The 19,669-nt window shown below is 45.5% G+C and overlaps 1 protein-coding gene across 1 annotated transcript in view; it reads left to right on the forward strand.

The window, feature by feature from the left end:
* The window catches only part of LOC147729250 (CD59 glycoprotein-like), a 115,685-nt gene that overhangs the window by 54,405 nt on the left and 41,611 nt on the right, over positions 1 to 19,669 (forward strand). The window contains exon 2 of the mRNA XM_086959550.1: positions 8,399 to 8,484. Coding sequence (XP_086815676.1) covers positions 8,409 to 8,484 — 76 coding nt within the window. The 5' untranslated portion in view covers positions 8,399 to 8,408. The remainder of the gene's footprint in view (positions 1 to 8,398; positions 8,485 to 19,669) is intronic.

The following is a 19,669-nucleotide window of genomic DNA, read 5'->3' on the forward strand; positions in this document are numbered from 1 at the left end:
TAATTTTATATTTTGAATGATCCCGCCCCTCATTACCTCCACAGGATCTCCCCCCTTTATGAGACAGAACTGGAATGTTTATCATGCAGTCATCTAGAAACAATCAGTTAACATGAGTAACAAATATCCATCTTTGTTTAGACCTGAACCTAGCTTTTCCATCCTAGTGACAAATGTAATCCATTTAATACAGTTTTAAAATATATGGACTCATTTAATTTGTATATTTATCTTTTTATCCATGTTACTGATATCCACATTAGATCTCTTTAGTGATGCCAAATAAGATCAATTGTTCTGCGATGTCACTTTCTGTGATGTCACTTCTTGTGATGTTACCAAGGATGGCTCCTCCACTAGGGCGGAGGAGTGTCACCCCACTGCTTTCTTGCAGAGCGAGAAGCAGAAACATAAAATGCTAAAACTAAAATTTGATGTTTCTGCTTCTCGCACTGCGAGAAAGCAGAAGTGTTTGGTTGGGGGAGGGTTCTGCTCTAGGGCAAGGGAGGAGTGGCTTGCACACTGCTAAGGGCTCTGACTGTTTGGTCGGCCCTCTGGGGCCGACCAAACCAGTCATGCGCACTCTGGCCTTTTTGGTCTGGCTGGTCACCGTCCGGACCAATCACAACGCTGTCATTTCAGCTTTGTGATTGGCTTAGGAAAGGGAAGGGAGGCTACAGGAGAGCAGAGACGACACCAGACCCGGAAAGGGAAGTTTTGTTTTATATTACCCCCCCTGCGTACCCTCCCGCAATAACCCCGCGAGACCCCCACCCGCGAGTCATGCCGGCCGCGACTGGATGTTACATGCAAATTAGAGGGGCCTCACATCTTCCCTTTCGCCCGGGGCCCCAGAAGTTCTAGGACCGGCCCTGCGTGCATGCACAAAGTGGCTAGACCGTCAACTTCATTTGCCATCTTGGTAGAGGATTTTTTTAGCATGCGTAAAGTATAGAAAGCTAAGGTGATAATGTTCTGATATTCCACTGAATCAACCTAGCTCTTACCTCCTAACAAGTGTTACTACAGGAACACAAGGTGAAAGGGGTGTTATGGGAACTTGATGATAACGCCTGTGATATTCTAGAAATGGTGCTAGGAAGTTATGTGGTTGTACCAGTGCTTTAAATGGGCCGGTACTCACCGGTACGGAGTACCGGCACTTTTTATTTTTCTCCCTTAGAGTACCGGCACTTTTTTCTTGGCCGAGGAGAGTACCTGTACTCTAAGGGAAAAGTCAGGCAGGGCGGGCTCGATGGCATTGGGGTCTGTGCTGCTGTGCAGAAAGTGCTCTGCTCAACTGCTGCAGATAAAGAGAAGGCAGAATATAGGGAGGGGCAGTGTATACCTGTGAATGTAGCTGATACTGTGAAATCCCGCAGCGGCTCATTTGCATCGCTTAAGCGCTGTTTAGGGTTTTGGGTGCCCTGCAGCTGTCTGTAAATGAAAGTGAAGGGTCCAATCAGACCCTGCCCAGTCAATCACACTCCGCGAGACAGCAGAGCTATTGTTCAGGTTATACATGACCTGAGCAGTTTAATTTGTCCTAGGAAGTTTACGAACTTTATGTTTCATATGTGCATAGGCTCAGAGACAATCTGCATTGGTATGACATTCTCAAAATAATAAACTTATCTTTTTGCACATGGGAGGAGAAAATATATACTCTACAAATAGCAGAAATAATTCTATATTATCAAGCACATTTGCCACCAAGAAAATGTGTCTCCCATTAAATGCCAGCTTCCAAGCTTCGCCTCTAACCCCTGCCCACAATTGCTCCTCCTCCATTCCTTGCTTAAATTGATGAGTACCTGCACTTATTTTTTCCCATTTAAAGCACTGGGTTGTACTGCGTGAGTGGAGCCAACCATGCTCAAAACATTTGTTGTAGCAGTTAGCACTGAAGTGAAGGGTGGCACTACGTGTAGGTGCTATTCATCCCATTCATAATGTGTAGTCATAACATGTGGGGTAGTGATTTTCAAGTGACCTTTCAGTATAAACGAGCACGATGTGTGCGTGAGGTGCAGCTGGAGCTACCAATCAGGCCAAAGTATTGGAACTTACTGTAAGGGCCCACTGCTGTGAGTCAGTTTAAGTTTGTTTGTCACCAGTGCAATTACGCTCTTTCTGGTACTCTGTTCCTCTGACCTCCGCTTTTAAAATTTTAAATACTTTGAAACTCTCGCTTACTGTTTCTTTTGTCATGATGTTTTTTTAAATACTTTCAAGCACGCTTATCATTGATTTTATTTGTATTGTGCCCTCATTTTATCTGCTGTGACAGCGCTCATTTCAGCTGCTATTTTGGATCTCTGCCTGGCTACCCCGGTCCGCCGTGGTTTGCACCGATTGTTGCGGAGGGAAGACCAGTTATTTCCCACACTTCCAGGGCCTCACTTCCGCCACGGTTGATGCTCCAGCTGACGCTCCGGTTATCCAGGTGCACCTACTTAAGTGTAGGCTGTAGACGCGCCTAAGGCAAGCCCGTCTGCGCCCAGCGGCGCCAGGCCCGGGCCTAGGGCCAGAACCCTTGGACCAATTACTGAAGTTAGGCACACTTGCACTTAAAAACCGTAGGGATAGGAGGAAGGGCCCTCTGCCTTTTAACCTCATTTCTTTCGGATCAAACTCAATCTGTGCAATTGGGCATCGGCACCTTTTTATCTTGCCATGTGGGGCACCTCAGGGGTCCTCTTTAAGCTCTACGCTTTTTAATATTTATGTTCCCGAATTAGATTCCTTGATTAGTAGCTTTGATTTAATTCACACCTCCTATGCCGACGACACTCAGTTGGTTATTTCAGCAGTAGACAAGGACATCGACTACTCCATCAAACTACATGACTGTCCCCTGAGCAACTGGATGGGCTGGCAATGCCTAAAGTTGAACTCAGGAAAAACTGTGGTGGTGTTATTTGGAAACCTTTCCCCTCAGTGGTCACCAGTTTGGTGGCCAAACACACTAGGCCCTACTCCTACACCAGTAGCCAAGCCAAGGAATTTGGAGGTCATCATAGATACAGAGCTCAACATGAAGTCCAAAGTTTATAAGGTGGTATTCTGCTCCTCCTTCCTTACTATCAGAATTGTACGTACAATTCTGCCTTTTATCCCCATAAATACAAGAAAAACAGTACTGACCTTTCGTCTTATCCAAATTGAATTACTGTAATGGGGTGTATATTAACTTACAATCCAATTTACTTAGAATGTTGCAGGCAGTACATAACGACGCGGCTAGACTGGCCTTGGATGTTCCTAAATGCCAGTCTATCAGAGCAGGCATTCGGGAATTGCACTGGTTACTAGTTTGTGAGCGAATCAAATTTAAGGCTCTTTGCACTGCGTACAAGGCATTGCATAGAGTAGGACCACGATTTCTGTTGGACCTTTTTAGCTGGTATTCTCCCAACAGATTGCTTCGTTCAGCAAATGCCTACCTGATGCCCACCCAAAAACTAACTGGGGGGGGGGGTGGGAAGGTTTTCAGCTACAACACTATAAAGGAATGGAACGCCCTTCCACTCTCCCTTAGGAAGACTTCATCCCTGCTTGAGTTCAGGAAACTGCTCAAGACATGGTTATTTAGAAATTAGCTTTTCCTGACCTAGCATGGTAGACCGTGAGCGCCTAGACACCTCCGGGTAGTAGTGCGCATATTAAATTGTTATAGCAAAACATAATATTGTGGGTATGGAAGAGACGGTTAACTTGATTGATTTAGTTCTGCCCATGGTATATCATCGAGACCACTCGGGTGTGGAAAGTTTAAAGACCCAGTTTTGTTATTTCCTAAATAGGGCTTCTTTTGATATTTGGGGGCATGCTTCCAGTATGGTCCAGTGTAGATCATTCTTTGTGTGTTTGAATTCATAGATATGGCCACACATTTTTGTATTCGTCTTCTTGCATCTTATATTGCTCCTATGCTCGGGGTCCTGGTTTTAGCAGGACTGGTTGTCATGCCTCCATATTGGCGATGGCAAGGGCAAGTGATAAGATATATGCTATTCTTGTGTGTTTCTTTTGTGTCCACATTAGGGTATTGGTCAGTGTGACAGTTTTTGTCGCACTAGTAAGTGGGCAGACTTCACATGGTCCACAAGGGAAGTGGCTGGAAACAGGAGGTAGGTTCCACAATGGATTTTGTGGTGGAGGCATCATTTTTCTAGGCATAGTGTTGATTAGTAAATCTTTTAGGTTGGCAGTTTTGAATATATGGAGGCTGGATAACTAACAAAACAAGCATTTACAATGCAATAGGTCTTGCATTTACACATGTCTGAGCTATTGGCGTTGCAAATGACCATGCCTTTTATTTATGTTTTGGTTCAAAGGCATTGTCATTTATAATGCCAATAGCTTAAACTCGTGTAATAGCGATACCTGTCGCTTTGCAAATGCTTGTTTCTTTTGTAACCTCCCATGAGGACTGCCCCTCTTGCATATGGATTTACTTATGTCGTTTATTACGGCCTGTGCACTGTTTTTTCCATTTAGCTCAGGAACTCATTTGCGCAAATACTAGCTTGCCCCTCGTAATTATGAACGCTGCTCTCTATATCTGTTAATGCTCGCTCCCTCCTACTTGTCAAATCTAGTGGTGACGCCGTTTTTTTATTTAAAATGTAAAGATGGAAAGTAGTTATTAATTATTTTTTTGAAGTGCCCAATGCTGCCCTTTTACTTGAACTATGGTGGCCGGACTCCTTTCTTTATGCGCGGCTCGCCGTATTCACGTTAATAAACTTGACGATTTTTATTTTTAAAGCGCACCATGCTGAGCCTCCAATTTAACAATGGCGTTTGCGCGCCTTTCTTTGTGCACAGCTCACCGTATTCACTTTGCAAAACATACAAGTCTCTAGGTCTGTCCATTCTTTTTGTCTGTGGCGGAGCGTAAGTGTGTGGCATCATTTCCTGCTTCCCTCGTGCTCGCTTGTCTACCGGTCTTTCCCTGTCTCTGGCACAACAGTTGCAGGCATCATGGCTTACCGTGGCAGTTCTTGCAGGTACAGGCCTCTGTATCCTGAAAACGTTATCGTGCAGGGAGCGGAGGAGAGACTACTGTATGATTATCCAAAAATATTAGTTTTGGCCAATTTATTATTCTTCCTTTTAATGATGGTCTAAACCCTGCATCTCAGCTTGTTGGTGACACACACTTGTGACCCTTGGTCCCAAACGTCAGCCCTTGGCCATCACGTGATTCATTGCACCCCTGTCGTACTTTCTCATACATCTAACCACATTTCAGAGTTTATGACCCTGTTAAGCACTGCCGTTTCCTTCAGCCAAAATTGTACAGACTGTCTAGAAGTTTAAAAAGCTGGGTCTGGCTGTTATATCCATTGTTTGCCTGTCTGCTGCTTTTCCTTTACATCTTCGTTTCAGTATCTCATCTTCAGATACCTACAAAATAAGATGTAAGTATACGCTATTACATGGGGAGTAAAGTGTTGCACTTGCTGGTTGGACACGAGTGCAATGAGTGGGCGCTATATCGTTGGTTATTGGAGCACACATCACATTCGCATGAGGCCCACTGTTCTGCAGACAGCCGTCCAGCTAGTTTTTCCTGTCACTGGAGTTGTGCTACCAAGAAACAAGCATTCTAGGACCGGTTTCGGGTTTTCACCCCTCTTCAGCCAGATTAGCTTGAAAGCCACTGCCTAGAAAATAAAATAATATTAACAGATTAGTAAACAGAATATAAAAAGCAAAATTAAAAATGTTAAAATGGTCTGTAAATTGGAATTCATTTGAACTTGGAGGCTAACAATTAAGTTGGTATCCGTAGATTGACTTGTGAGATAGTGCAATTGCATCAAACAATGTATAGAATAGATGATGGGTTCCTTAATTGAATTTAGAAGCTCCTCATTTCCATTAAGAGTGTGATTTTTAATTTATATATATATATATGCTTTGATTTGTGGCTCAAATGATCGAAATTGCTTTGGCCGTGGTACCCGGCTTCCAGTAATAACTCATTGGGGGTCCCCGGTTTCTAATAACTTGTTGCATTTAGCAAGATGGTTCAATAAATATTGTATTTTTATAGCAGCTGTTAGCCTTAGCTGTGCTGGCACTGCAGGTGAGGCAAAGGCGTGTAGTTAACAATGACAGTGCGGCAACCCTTGATTGTGGGTTTAAGGTGAACAGTCATCCTTGTTGTTCAAGGTATACATTTGTATATGCCTTTTGAACTCGCACAAACCATGCACATTTTTGGGAAGTTTAAAAAGAATCTTACTTTTTGACAATTGAGACAACTTTTTAGCAAAAACATCTAGTTTGTGATTTTGTTTCTCAGATGCAACCACAGCTATATCTTTCGTCTATATGAGAATTGCAGATTTTCTTTTAAAATGTAAATTTTAAACAAAAGTGTGAGGTAAAAAACCCAGTGAAAGGAGAGCACTTCTTTTTACCCCTGGGGTGCCTTCAGCCTCACAAACCCATTACCAGTAGACGAAAAGTACCTGAGCATTTGGTGACACCACTGTCTGCTTACCTGAAGCTGGAATCGAGAGAATGGTGTACTGCAGACCCCATCAAACCTCTGTTGCAGCTGTATCCCTTCACGGAGGAGGACCCCGCCAGCGCCATCTCGAGAGGGCATACCCTCATTTGCAGGAGGATCTGACCACATGCAAATGATTTGCATATGGCTGGATCCAAACTGGCTGGCAAAGTGATCAAAAGAATGATCGATGTGCCTCAGACTTCTTGACTCAGGGCGAATTTATTTATTTTATTTATTTATAAAGTTTTATATAGCGCAAACCAGATCCCGAAGGATATCAGAGCGCTTTACATGAGGATCAATTTAATCACAAGTTACATGTTATATCCAAGCATAGTAAGACACAAGCACAGAGACAATGAACAAGAATAGCAGATATTCATGGATACAAACAGCTAGACCCGTAGGTATGAGAGCGCTTTACATTAGGTTGCGCAATGTTGTGAAAAATTATAACAATTACACATTACATCCGGAATAAGCAATACATTGAGAGAGTAATGTGGCATGATTTATTTAAGTTCAGACAGACTCTCAATGTTTGATTCCTTGTATCTTCTGAATTTCTTTCCTTGGTGCCCTTGTACAGACTATAATCAAACCAAGGGAAGACCGAGGCCGGTATAAATTTGAAACGGTGTCTAATAAATCCGCTTATTGGAAAATAAACTCTTGCAAGCTCACCAGTGTCCTGTGAATGCCAAGTATTTAATTCATTCAGCATTCCATCCATCATTTGGTGCTGCAGCACTTTTCACTCTAAGTGGGATGAGAATGCCAAGACATGGGTCCCATGCTGTGTTTGCTGCTGGATTCAAGCTATCCTAGCTGATATGGGGTGTTGCGCGGAAACCGGACCGAGAATACTTGTTTCCGGTCAATGGAGGAACTGACTTGGCAGTTCGAGTTGGACTATTCATAGGGGGACAGGGTCCAGACCGATTTGCATATGCCTTAGGCCAAACTGAGCTGGTGTAGTGAGCAAAAGAACGATGGATTTAACCGAGATCTCTTGACTGGGGGGGATTGTTTGATTCATTTAGCATTCCGTACATCATTTGTTGCTGCCGCACTCATCCAAATGAGTTCTTCTCTATGCATCTGCGCCTGTGCCATATTATGGATGTGGGTGCAAAGCCAAAATAAAGCAGTCAGGAGGGGCGCTAATAGTGCTCCTGAGGGCAGCCCACTAGAGGCGACGTCCCTTTTACTCCTCCTACAGACATCCACCTTTAAGCGGGAACTCCTCCTACAGACATCTACCTTCAAGAGGTTGCGGTCAATCACTGCACCCGCCTGCAAGGAGATCTCTGTTCCCGCTCTAAAATGCAGGGCGTTACTGCGCTGCCTGCACAGTAAAACTTGTAGAGGCTGATTGAAGCTGCTGCTCCAAATTTCACTGAATCCGCTGCCCTATGGACATAGCTTTCGTTGTAATTTGGCGCATTGTACATGTGTGCGCTTGGTGCATCCGTCTAATAGTGCGTTGTGACAAAGCATGAACAGTTTGCCCGATATATAATAAGGGCCCTGCTAGTCATGCTTTTCTTTTCTCTAGCCTTACCTCTCAACTTAAGGGCAACCATGATGCAGTATATATTTAACTTCTCCATTTATTTGTGCCTTTTTAAATAGCACAGATATTAGCCATAGGTTAGAGTGTTTTACAAATGAAAAGGGAGTATTCCATAAGGTGTATGCTTATTATCAGTACATGATTATCCTCACACTATTATCAATACCCGATTATCATTACATAAGAATATCACATAATGGGCAGTGCGCAAAGATTTTTGCTCCCTATACGAAACAAAAACTTTTCACTTTGTCAAACGCTGTTTTGTTTTATTTCTTTTTCTTCAGCAAGAAAAACATGGCGCGGGTCCAAATGAGCGGTGTTGGTGTTCTGCTGGCCGTGTCGGCTGTGCTTCTGGGCCTGTTTGGTTCAGGTAAGGACTGCGAAGTTACAGTACTGCTCCTGAGAATGGTCTCACTGTGAGTATTACAATCCAGGCTAATTTAATGCACTGCAGGAGGTCTCCTAGCCTGCCCATCGGTCATAAGACTACTAGTCATCAAGTTATTTAAAGACTGGATTGTTGTATGACATTATTATTATTATTATTGCATTTATTGAGCGCACAGCTACCCGGAGGTTTCCCGCCGCTTGCCTTGGGAACCCGTCCTGGCTTTTTCCCTGTGAGATAGCCCCTAAAGGGCATCCCCAAGGTGAAAGCCAGGCATCCCGCCGCAGGGGGCCGTTGTGGAGATTAAGCAAGCTTAATGCCCAGAGTTGCAGAGTGTGAACCCATGATTAGGTCAGGCACCGAAGCGAGAATTGTCGAGTCAGTGGACATTTGAGCTCAAGACCCTGCCGCGTCGGGAATTGAACCCTGGTCCCGGGTCTGACCTCAGCTTCTGGGTCTGCCTGCTCTACACCGTGAGCCACACTTCTCCAGTGGATCGTGGGCCAAGGATGACTTTGAGAGTTAGTGACTTCTTACGCCCTGTGCCAGAGTTGGTCTCCACAACTAGTTTAGGACATCCAGAGGCAGCCCAGAATTGCTCAGAGCTGGCAGGTATAGCATGGTATAGCTGTATGAAGGGGTCCATGGTAAGCACACTATTTAAAAGTTTCTCCTTTTATCAGAGATAATCAAAGATCCAAATTCAACACCGGCCTGATTGGAGAGTCCGGGGGTGAAAGGAGGGTTGGAGGGGGCAGGCGGATAAGTACCTCCCAAGGCCATTTACATGTAGTCAGCCTGTCTGCTGTTTTTAGGTCGATCCTCAACAGCGCTTGCGCTGTCTGCAAGACCTAGTACATCTCTTCTGTGGGCTTTTAACCCATCCCCCGATAGCCATTGGTTGTTATCTGTGGCATTCAGAAATGCTGACTTGTTGGTGTTTGCTTGTGATAGTCCCTCCTTTCTGTGTCTGTACTGCCCCATAGTGATTTCACTAATGGTTTCTTTTGGTCGGACGCACTGCTCCTTCCCATTGCGCAGTGGCCGCTCCTCCCATCAGGGTATGACTATCCAGTTTAGTGTCGAGCCATCGTATCAGACTCCTCTCACCTAGCAGATTGCGGCTGTTTGGCGCTCCTGTTTTTTTTGGTTTTTAGTTTAGTTCACCAAACATTCTAAACAAACCAATAATATGTATACATCATAGGCTCTATGCTGGTTAAATCAACCACTCCGTTAGCAGCATTATGCCCACAACTGCAAATCAAAAGTACGTTTAATCTCCCCTCATAAACGGCATATTACACTCAGTCCCCTCTTCCTATTGATTCATTAGAAGCTTCAATTAGAGTGCTGGAAATGCTAAGATTTAATCCCATCGTATACCAGGCAGGAGATCGTGGTGTTACACCACTCTTGGTTTCCATTGACTGTAACAAAAGAAATTCTTTTACAAAAGGAAAGGGTGCAGTACAACAGGCCGTTTCCTGTAATGAAGGAAAGGGTGCAGTACCACAGGTTTACTAGGTATCCCTGGTATTGCACCTCTTCCTTCATTAAAGGGACACCTAGTAACAGCCTGTGGTACTGCACCCTTTCCTTTGTGAAAGGAATGTCTGTGCTTATTATGCTATAGCTGGCATAATTTTAAACGAAATAAAATGGCATTTGCAACTAATTTACTCACATTTTTACTAATGGGAGACATACTGCATTGCAAACGGTTGTTTTGTAATGCCTTAATCTTTCAGGGTTACGAAGTAATGGCTGGCCATTGTTGCAGATGTGAAACCATCTGATTTCATGCACAAATGAACAGGAGGGGTGTACGCTACACGCCAATTATATATCATAACCAGTGACCCAATAGAAACGATCCTGAAATGATTTTGGCTTCCCACGAATAGATAATTAAATTGTACATACAATAAAGTGTGGTTTGTTTTTTCTTCCTATGTTGAGGCAATTCCTAACGTGCTGCACAATATTAAAAACCAGTTAAATGGAAATAATGTAGTGATAAATACCCCACGTCTAAGTGGAAGAATGAAAGTTTGAGTCCATGGTTTTTTATAGCACTACTGCACCCGTTTTTCGTCTGATTTTGATGCATCAAAAAAACTTTGTGCTAAAACAACACATCCATAGTTTCTGTGGACTGAACAAATGCTTCACACACTGCTTCTAAGTTATCTCAGAGGCAGTGTGTGAAGCATTTGTACATGCAAACACAGTAATACAGTGAAAAGACTACAAACTGAGTCCACGCCAGTTTAGAAAAATAACAAATCTTTATTTAAATAGAACCAGACTAAAAATGACACAAAATCCAGCATACATAAGGAAAGATATCCCTTTTAAAAGGTCAAGCACGGTCAGTCCACAGAAACTATGGATGTGTTTGTTTTAGCACAAAGTATTTTTGACGAAAAACGGGTGCAGTAGTGCTATACAAAACCATTGACTCAAACTTTCATCCTTCCGCTTAGACGTGGGGTATTTATAACCACATATAAAATCTAGTTATTTCCATTTAACTGGTTTTTAATATTGTGCAGCAAGTTAGGTTTGCCTCAAAGTAGGAAGAAAAAACAAACCACACTTTCTTATTGTATGTACAATTTAATTTCCTATTTGTGGGAAGCCTGACTGTTTGTGGCAAGCTACCAAGGGGGCGATCATGGGTGTTCTTGGGTGTAAGCCAATTTAATGCTCCCTACTAAGCGCAGCGGGATCGCGCAGCGGGCGCGCCTTCGCTTAGCCTGAGTCGTGCCAGAGTCCTGCCTGTCTGCGCCCGTCCGCGTTAAGGACGCGCTGGACAGGGCAGGACCTCTATCTTTCGGCACATTGGTGGTTGCGATGATCAGCTACTCGAGAGACGATTTACTGTCCATCAGACAGCAAGTCCTCAGGTGTGATATGGCTCCGGTTAGTCCCTTGTGTGGCCCCTACCAGTGCGTTTGCGGTAGGTGGTCGCTTTGTACCCCCGCTCTTTCCCGTTCTGTGGGTAAGGCGTCAGTACCTAGGAGTAAATGCCCCTCGCGTGAGCTTAGCATTTGGAACCTGAATGTTAGGTCGCTGGTGAAACACTACCAAGCAATCCATGATCTTATCAAGGATGAGTCACCCGATATTTTTTGTATTACTGTGACTTGTTTGCAGGAGGCTGACACGGCTATTCTCAACTTGGCTTTCCCCTCTGAGTATTCGGTGTACACGCTTAATCGCTCCACTAGAGGTGGGGGAATAGCGCTTGCTGTCAGGTCTTGCTACCCCTGTGATTGGAGAGGTTTAAAAATTGCTGGCTGTGAAAGTGCTTCTTTTAAGATTTCAATCAGCCCCCATTTTTCCTTCTCTGGCATGTTGATCTACCGCCCTCCGGGTAGTGACGTGGCGTTCAAGGAGGCACTCCCAGGCGCTATTAGTACGCTGGCTGTAGGATGCGCTGTATTTTTCCATCTTGGGGGATTTGAATCTCCACTTTGATCACCCCTGCTGTCAGTAGCACTCTGGCCGACTTGGAGGCCTTTCAACTGTCTCAACTGGTCACTTATCCCACTCATGTGGGAGGACATACTCTGGACCCTTTTTTTACGAATCTTGCAGAGGCCAGGGTTACAACTTCTACCTCCCTGGCCTGGACTGATCATTTCTTAGTGACGATTCAGTGCCAATTGTATGAGCACCCCACTAAACCTATGGCCAGAGTCGTCCCTAGATGACACTGGAATAAACTCAGATTAGAGGATTTCTACCGCATTTTGTCTGAGGACCCGCTGGGCCCGTTAGACAATGTGGAAACGGGCTATAACCTCTTCTGCGAGTGGGTCACTCGGGCTCTTGATTGCCTCATTCGGGTGACTCTGAGCAAATGTGGCTCAAGGGACCCTAGCCCTTGGTATGACGGATCCTTACGCGCTCTCAAAAGTACGTGCAGACGCGCAGAAAGAGAATGGCGGAAATCATATGATAGCAGTAAAAAAGCCTCATATCTTACCACTATTAAATCTTATCACCACGCTGTCTGTAGAGCTCGCGCAGCGTTCTATTCTCTTGAATTCCGCAATAGCTCGAATCCCTCTAAATCCATTTTTAAGGCTCTTAAAGATCTGATGGCAAAAAAGGCCTCTATTAGTGAAACTTGCTCTATTACACATTGTGAGGCCCTGGCGACCTTCTTTCTTGAAGGTCCAAGCCATCTATCGAGCCTTCCCTACTGCTACACTGTATGCTGGACTCTCTCCTAGTCCCCAGGAGCATAGTGTTCTGCATACTCTTCCCTGCCTGTTGCCTGAGAGTTTTAATCGACTGGCTCAGCAAATCAAGTCTGGTTCTCCGGCTGATCCGCAAAGACCGGCTTTGTTTAGGGACCCGTCATCTTTTGATCTTTTACCGGTGTGTTATCTGATCAATCTTTCGCTTGCTTCAGGTATGGTCCCCGCCAAGTGGAAGCAGGCGGTGGTTACACCCATCCTGAAGAAGCCTTCTTTAGATCCTCTCAAACCAGAGAACTACCGTCCGATATCCCTTCTTCCGTGGCCTGCGAAAGTGGCGGAGGCCCATGTGAATATGGCCCTTTCAGACTATCTCTCGCGGGCCAATATCTTGGACCCTACGCAGACCGGTTTCTGTGCTGGCCACAGCACGGAGACAGCCCTTCTCTCCATGGTGGAACACCTGTGCACGGTGCTAGATTCGGGTCAAACGCCGGCGCTTGTTTTATCAGATCTTAGCGCCGCCTTTGACACCGTCTCTCACAGGATTCTTCTTCAGCGCCTGGAGGAAGTTGGCATCATAGGGACTGCCCTCCAGTGGTTTTGCTCTTTTCTTGCCGATCGATCTTTCTGCGTGGCTATTCCGCCCCACCAGTCCAAATTCCACCCTCTGGGCCTTGGGGTTCCCCAGGGATACTTGCTGAGCCCCACGTTGTTCAATCTATACGTGAGGCCTTTGTCTGATGTCGTCAAGCAGTGGGGCATAACTATGGTCTCATATGCTGACGACACTCAGTTGGCGGTCACGCTCAGCGGGGACTCTCGCTTGGATGCCCCAAGGTTCCAGAATGGACTGCGGGCGGTTGCCAGCTGGATGAATTCCAACTGTCTCCAGCTGAACGCAAAAAAAACTGAGATCATGATCATCGGCAAGCAGGCGGAACTTTGGGGCGACATATGGTGGCCTCCTGAACTTGGGACCACCCCGACTGCCCTTAGCTTCGTCTCTCACACCAAGAGAACTGCTGCATACTGTTTTGGCATTTTGCGAGGTCTAAGACCAGTCTTGAAATTTTGTGATGCCTCGACCAGGCAGCTTGTGGTGCAGGCGACGGTGGTTTCTCGGCTTGACTACGCCAGCTCTCTCCTGGTAGGGGTTAACCAGGCTGAAATCATACATCTGCAACGTGTTCAGAACGCGGCAGCCAGAGCAGTGGTGGGTCTACCCAGGTTCTGTTCCGTTGCCAACACTTTGCGTTCCCTTCATTGGCTGCCGGTTAAGCAGAAGATTCAATTTAAAGTGCTTTGCCTTTCTTACAAAATCCTCAAGGGCTCCTCTGCCCAGATTCTTACGAACCTTTTGTCCCCGTATGTTCCTGCCCGTTCTTTAAGATCTTTGGGCCATGAACTCGCAGTGGTACCTCGGTTTAAGCTTAGCCGAGCTGGAGGCCGCTCATTTCGAGTTCGGGCTGCTGTCTTGTGGAACTCCCTGCCTTTAAAGAGTCGTGCGCTGGATGATCTCCTCTCATTTCGTAGGGCCATTAAGACCTTTCTATTTCCTTAAGCCTGTTGGCTCTTTTTTTAGTCTGCTGTTTTCTTAGTTGTGTTGTGTTGTTTACCTTGTCAAGCGCCAGGACGCTCCTTCGCTGGAGCAGCTGTGCGCGATATAAGGCCCCATAACATAACATAAGCCACTGCCAGCTAGAGACCCCCGTTTCTTACAAGAGTGCTCTAAAAGCCAACTTCACAAAATTACCTTTCTAACTATGAAAGTCTAATCTTCAACAAGAGTATAACAGGGCTCCTCTGCAGCAGTGGTAATGTTTCTGCTGCCACACATGGTTAGAACCAAGTCAAGTGCCAGCTTTTAAAACAAAATTGTTATACCAGTTTTAACTAGCATTGTACCTCCAATTGTTAGCGTCCTCCCATCCTGGGTACCCGCCAATAACCACACCACACTTGGAAGTTAGTTTTACACGTCTTTATTATGCTGGGTGTAACTGAGAACGCTACATACTAAAACAAGCTTTCATGGCATTACCTCTGACTTCTATATCACAGCTCTACAGAGTCTGTTCAGAGCCAAAAGGGTTCCGTTTTAAAATATTGCAAGAAACTAGACACTTCTTCATATACAGTACCTTTGCCAGTTGGCTCTGACTCTTGTTGGACAGTGGCTGTTGTGTGTCCCTGCAGTCAGCCCTGAGTGAAAGCTAAGTTGAACAGTTTCCTGCAGCTGGATCTGCATTTGGATCAAACAAGAGCAAAATGTATAATTTTCACATCCTGTAATGCCATTGAGGTGGTGTCTGTGCATGATAATCAGACGTGAGTCAGTGGAGTTTGTAAATGTCAGAGGCTAACTACAGCAAGTGCTCTGACGTGCATTTTTTAATGAACATTAAATTAGTAACATTTCCATTCAAAACTACTCCATCCTACTGCTGTATGCTGTAGTATACTAGAATATCTTGTCGTTAATTGAAGTCTAGGTTTCACAGGGCTAGTAATTTCCAAATAATTATAGAAAGGAATAACTCCTAGGTTTGGTATACTACCTCTCAAATGTGTTTTGAAACCTTTCGCAAAAGGGTATTCTAATTTTGAATACACACTTTAAAACATTGATTTTCATGATTTATGGTGAGGTTTGGTGCCATAGAACCGCATAATTGACAGGTCATACACTGCGATAACAATGTGACGTGTCTGTCTAGTGGGCAGTATCGCAGATAAGGGTTAAAGCCCAGGCCTGGCGCACATCACCCTGCATCTAGAACCCATTGGGCACCCATGCCCTGTCGCAAATACCTCTCCTTGTAGTGCTTAATGAGACTCAACATTACAAAGGCTTGTCAAAATTCGACAGACGTCCCAGCCAAAATCGACAGATGTCACAAAACTGCTCTTTTTGTCTGCTCCGTCTCTTCATGGCCCACCCAGGTACAGAATTCTGGGACTGGTAAGCATATAAATGCGTCACTAAAAGTGGGGTTTACCAGACTTAGACAGGTATAGTAAAAAAACTATTTTTGATGCCCTTCTACGGAATTACGGTAGCCAGTAGTAGGCTGGTTCTCTCCAGTGGCTTGTGTTTCCAGCATTCTGAGCTAAAAGGGAGTGGTGTGGCAGCTCTCTAAACAAGATGACCGGTGCTCTCCTACTTCGAATCTGAGGGCATGTTCTGTCAGGAGACCTGGATGCACCTGGACTAGTCCTACATCATACACAATTCAGCTTCTGCACAGAACAATGCAGTTCACTCTGTCTGGCCCCTGACAACAGTTCAGTTAAAATGCATTACATACATTGTAAACCTCTATTTAGAACTACTTTCTTGTCTCTGGGGAATAAAATTGCTCAAAATCTTCCTTTCCTGTTAGGGTTCACCAGTATTGGTGTATATCACATGCATCATGTGTCACTGCTGCATTTACCCTCCACCATTCCATGCCTATCTCCAACACAACAGACCAAACACTGCAATCTCATAGACCTTCTACTAGTAAACATTAAACAAACAGAAGAAGCAGTGTCCTGCCTTGGTAACCACTCAATTGCATTTTCTATTTGAAAAGCCCAGTAGATCTGCAACAAGACATCCTACATCACTGAATGCTTTGATTCTCATCTCCACACCCACACTTCAAAACTATCATTGACCACTGATCAATCCCGAAGACACTGTCTCTATTTTAGCTCTTTACATCTACTCAGTCCAGCACTCAAATTCACTAATCTTGAAAGTACCCCATCCAACCCCTTCAGCTTTCAAGCTAAAACCTCCAATGTAATATCTGACCTTCCTATTAAACCTTGGTCCTGTCTATTACTTAGCCGTAATGCTTACAAACCTTCTGTCGCACTACTCTTATTCCATACACCCGCAGCACACCTAACCTTCAAACTACAGCCCTGCGTCTCTACTTCCCTTTTTATGCAAAAAGTTGAATGCCTCGTTTTCAACTGCGTGATACTCTTCCTCTGTGCTGACGAACCTGCGAAACCTATTCCCACTTGGTTTCTGTGCAATCTGCTCTACTAAATCGGTACCTGCACATGAAGCTATCATCGCCTCCACCCACTTCATCCTCATTTTCCTGGAACTACATGCAGATGTTGATGGTGTTGACCACCCTAGTTTACTTGGCACCCTAATGACCCTTGAAGTTAGAGGCTTTACACTCAAGTGACTCTCCTCCTACCTTTGTAACTAGCCTTTCCTAGTGCAATGGCAATCCCTTAGATTGCGCCAGTATTGGAACTTTCATAGATTCCCATGCTCTTGTATCATTCCACGTCGTCGGACTGGGAGTCTCGGTAACAAAAATAACATAGCAGTAGGTACAAAAGAGAAAGAAAAAGGCCTAGGTCTCATTCCCTTTTGTAGCATATCTGCCTCTTTGTGTAAAAGAGACCAAATCAGGCATTAGCCAATCAGAAGAGCCTTACCCCATAGAACCCTCCTGAAGGAACCTCAGAGCCTCAGATTTTTTACCGCACGTTGTGCTAGGGAGTCTCCTCCTTTGAGCTCTGCTCAACATCTACTCTTCAGAAGTTTTTCTTCAGGTTTTTTCTTCAGGTTTTCTTCAGATTGTTAGCTGATCCTTCCAGGGTGTCTGGCAAGGAAAAAACAAAAGGCCCTTTTCAAGCTATGTTCCACCTGTGGCAAGAAAAGACTATTCATTGAGGATAAGCATAAAGACTGCATCTATTACCTCTATCCGGATCACAAGGCTGCGGACTGTAAGATCTGCCGCACCTTTTCAACCAAGACCCTCGGGGACCGTGAGGGTAGGCTTCTGACATGGCTCCAGAAGTTGTAGTCCAGCAAGGATACTGTCTCCAGTGACAGTGACGACTCTGCATCTGCGTCTTCAAGAGGAAGGTCAGTTAAAAGGGGTAGGGGCTCCCCTTCTCCTTCTGTGGTGCATCCTTCTAAGGCCTCAAAAAAGACCCCCAGAGAGTCTGAGAGCCAGGGTCCAGGCGAATCTCCCCACCATGGTGATAAGGAGAGGGTAGGACCATCGATGCCTGCTAAGGGTTTGAAGACTGATCCAGCCTTCAAGAAACCCTCTTCCCCATCTTATGGAAAGTCTGACAAAAGTTCCAAGTTGTCGACGATGAAGGCGTCGTCGACGGAGGCTCCGTCGACGAAGAAAAAGAAGCCTAAACTGGGTCAGTCGACGGGACGGTTAATTAGGATGGAATCGTCGACGACCGCTACAACAGCGTCGACGAGGGAGTTGCCGACGACTGCATCGGCGACGAAGATGCCGACGACAGCGGCATCGACGATGACTAAGACTTCGTCGACGGTGGCGACAACGACGGTGTCGTCGACGAGGGCCTCGACGACAACAACATTGACGACGGCGGGGATGTCGAGAATCTCGTCGTCGACGGCAGCGATGATGCCTATCTTGTCGTCGAGTATTCCTGTGTCGACGATGCATATTCCGTCGACGAAGCAGACGACGGCTGAATTTTCAGTTCCATAGTCGATGGGACCGTTGACTATTTTGACATCTGAGAAGAGGATCACTATTTCAATTACCAGAATTCCACCGGACATGACATCTCTGAGGAGGGTAACCCCTTTACCACCAGCGCTGCTGTTTGATGAGGATGAGTCAGAAGAGGATGATCAGGACTCCTAGGACTACGCTGACAGTCCTTCTCAACTTCTGGTCAAGTGCCAGGAGACTGATTCGGAAGGAGGGTATGACCAAAAAGGTGATTATCATCCTTCTGCCCAACCACAACAATATTCAGGTCGAGACATGGTTTCGGTTCCAACTTCTTTCCTGCAGGACCTGCACAGGATGCTGCAGGATTACAAATCTAAAGCTGCAAAGTGTGCTCCGGCTCCAGTTGCGCAAGCCATGTCTGTCCCGGCGCCTACCTCAACGGCTGTTCCTGAAATACCAGCTCAGGTATCCCTTCAGCCACAGGCACCAATTCCAAGAGATCCTTCCAGACCAGCAGACACTCATGATTATTCCTCGGATGAGGATCATAATTCGGACGATGGAGCTGATCAAGCTTCTGAATGGGATGAGTACATCATTCCGGACTCTCCGTCTCCATGTCCGGATCCAGTGGATTCCCCGCCAGCGGATATAGGAGGATTCCATCAGCTGAGCGACTGGCAGATTCAAGTTGGCAATGCCTGCGGTGGCCTCTGAATGTTTCTTGTATGATTTCAAGTAACCTTATAGGAAGTTGACAAGGTCCATACCAATAGGGCAGCATCTGTGGGATGAAGGCCTTCAGGCAATGAAAAATCCAGCGACGGTGGTCCCTGTACTACCGAGTCTAGATAAAAAGTACAAACCGCCTGACAATGGTCCAGCTGCCTTGACGGGCCACCCAAAACCGGACTCTGTAATTTCTCAAGTGGCGCAGAGAAAATCCTGCAACCCCTCTGCTCCTTTAACAACTCCTCCTGACAAGGAAGGAAGGAGATTGGACAATGCTGGGAAGAGATTCTCTTCAATGGCGAGTCTTCTGGTGCGGGCAGCTAAAGCCCTAACTATATTGGGCATATATGACCGCCAACTATGGTGTGATGTCGCACCGTTCCTGGATCAGCTTCCTCCAGAATCAAAAGTAGAAGCAAAGAAGGTCTTACAGGAAGGGGAGGCTACATCAATGCAGATCATTGACTGTGCCATGGACATTGCAGCAACAGCGTTTTGTTCTCTGGCTGGAGCTGCGGTCCTTCGTCGCCAGGGGTGGCTGAAGGCAACCTGGTTTCGACGCGAGATCCAAAATAAGATCCTAGATCTTCCTTTTGATGGAGAAGCACTATTCGGGAAATTGATTGACGACACTCTCCAAGACATCAAACATGGACCCTGAGACCACCAGATCTTTGGGTATGCTTCAGTACAGCAAGACTCCTTTTAGAGGGTCCAGTGGCAAAAGTACAAACGACAGAGGATCTT

This window comes from Lissotriton vulgaris, chromosome 2_2 (assembly GCF_964263255.1).
Source record: "Lissotriton vulgaris chromosome 2_2, aLisVul1.2, whole genome shotgun sequence".
In the NCBI taxonomy this organism is placed as follows: Eukaryota; Metazoa; Chordata; class Amphibia; order Caudata; family Salamandridae; genus Lissotriton; species Lissotriton vulgaris.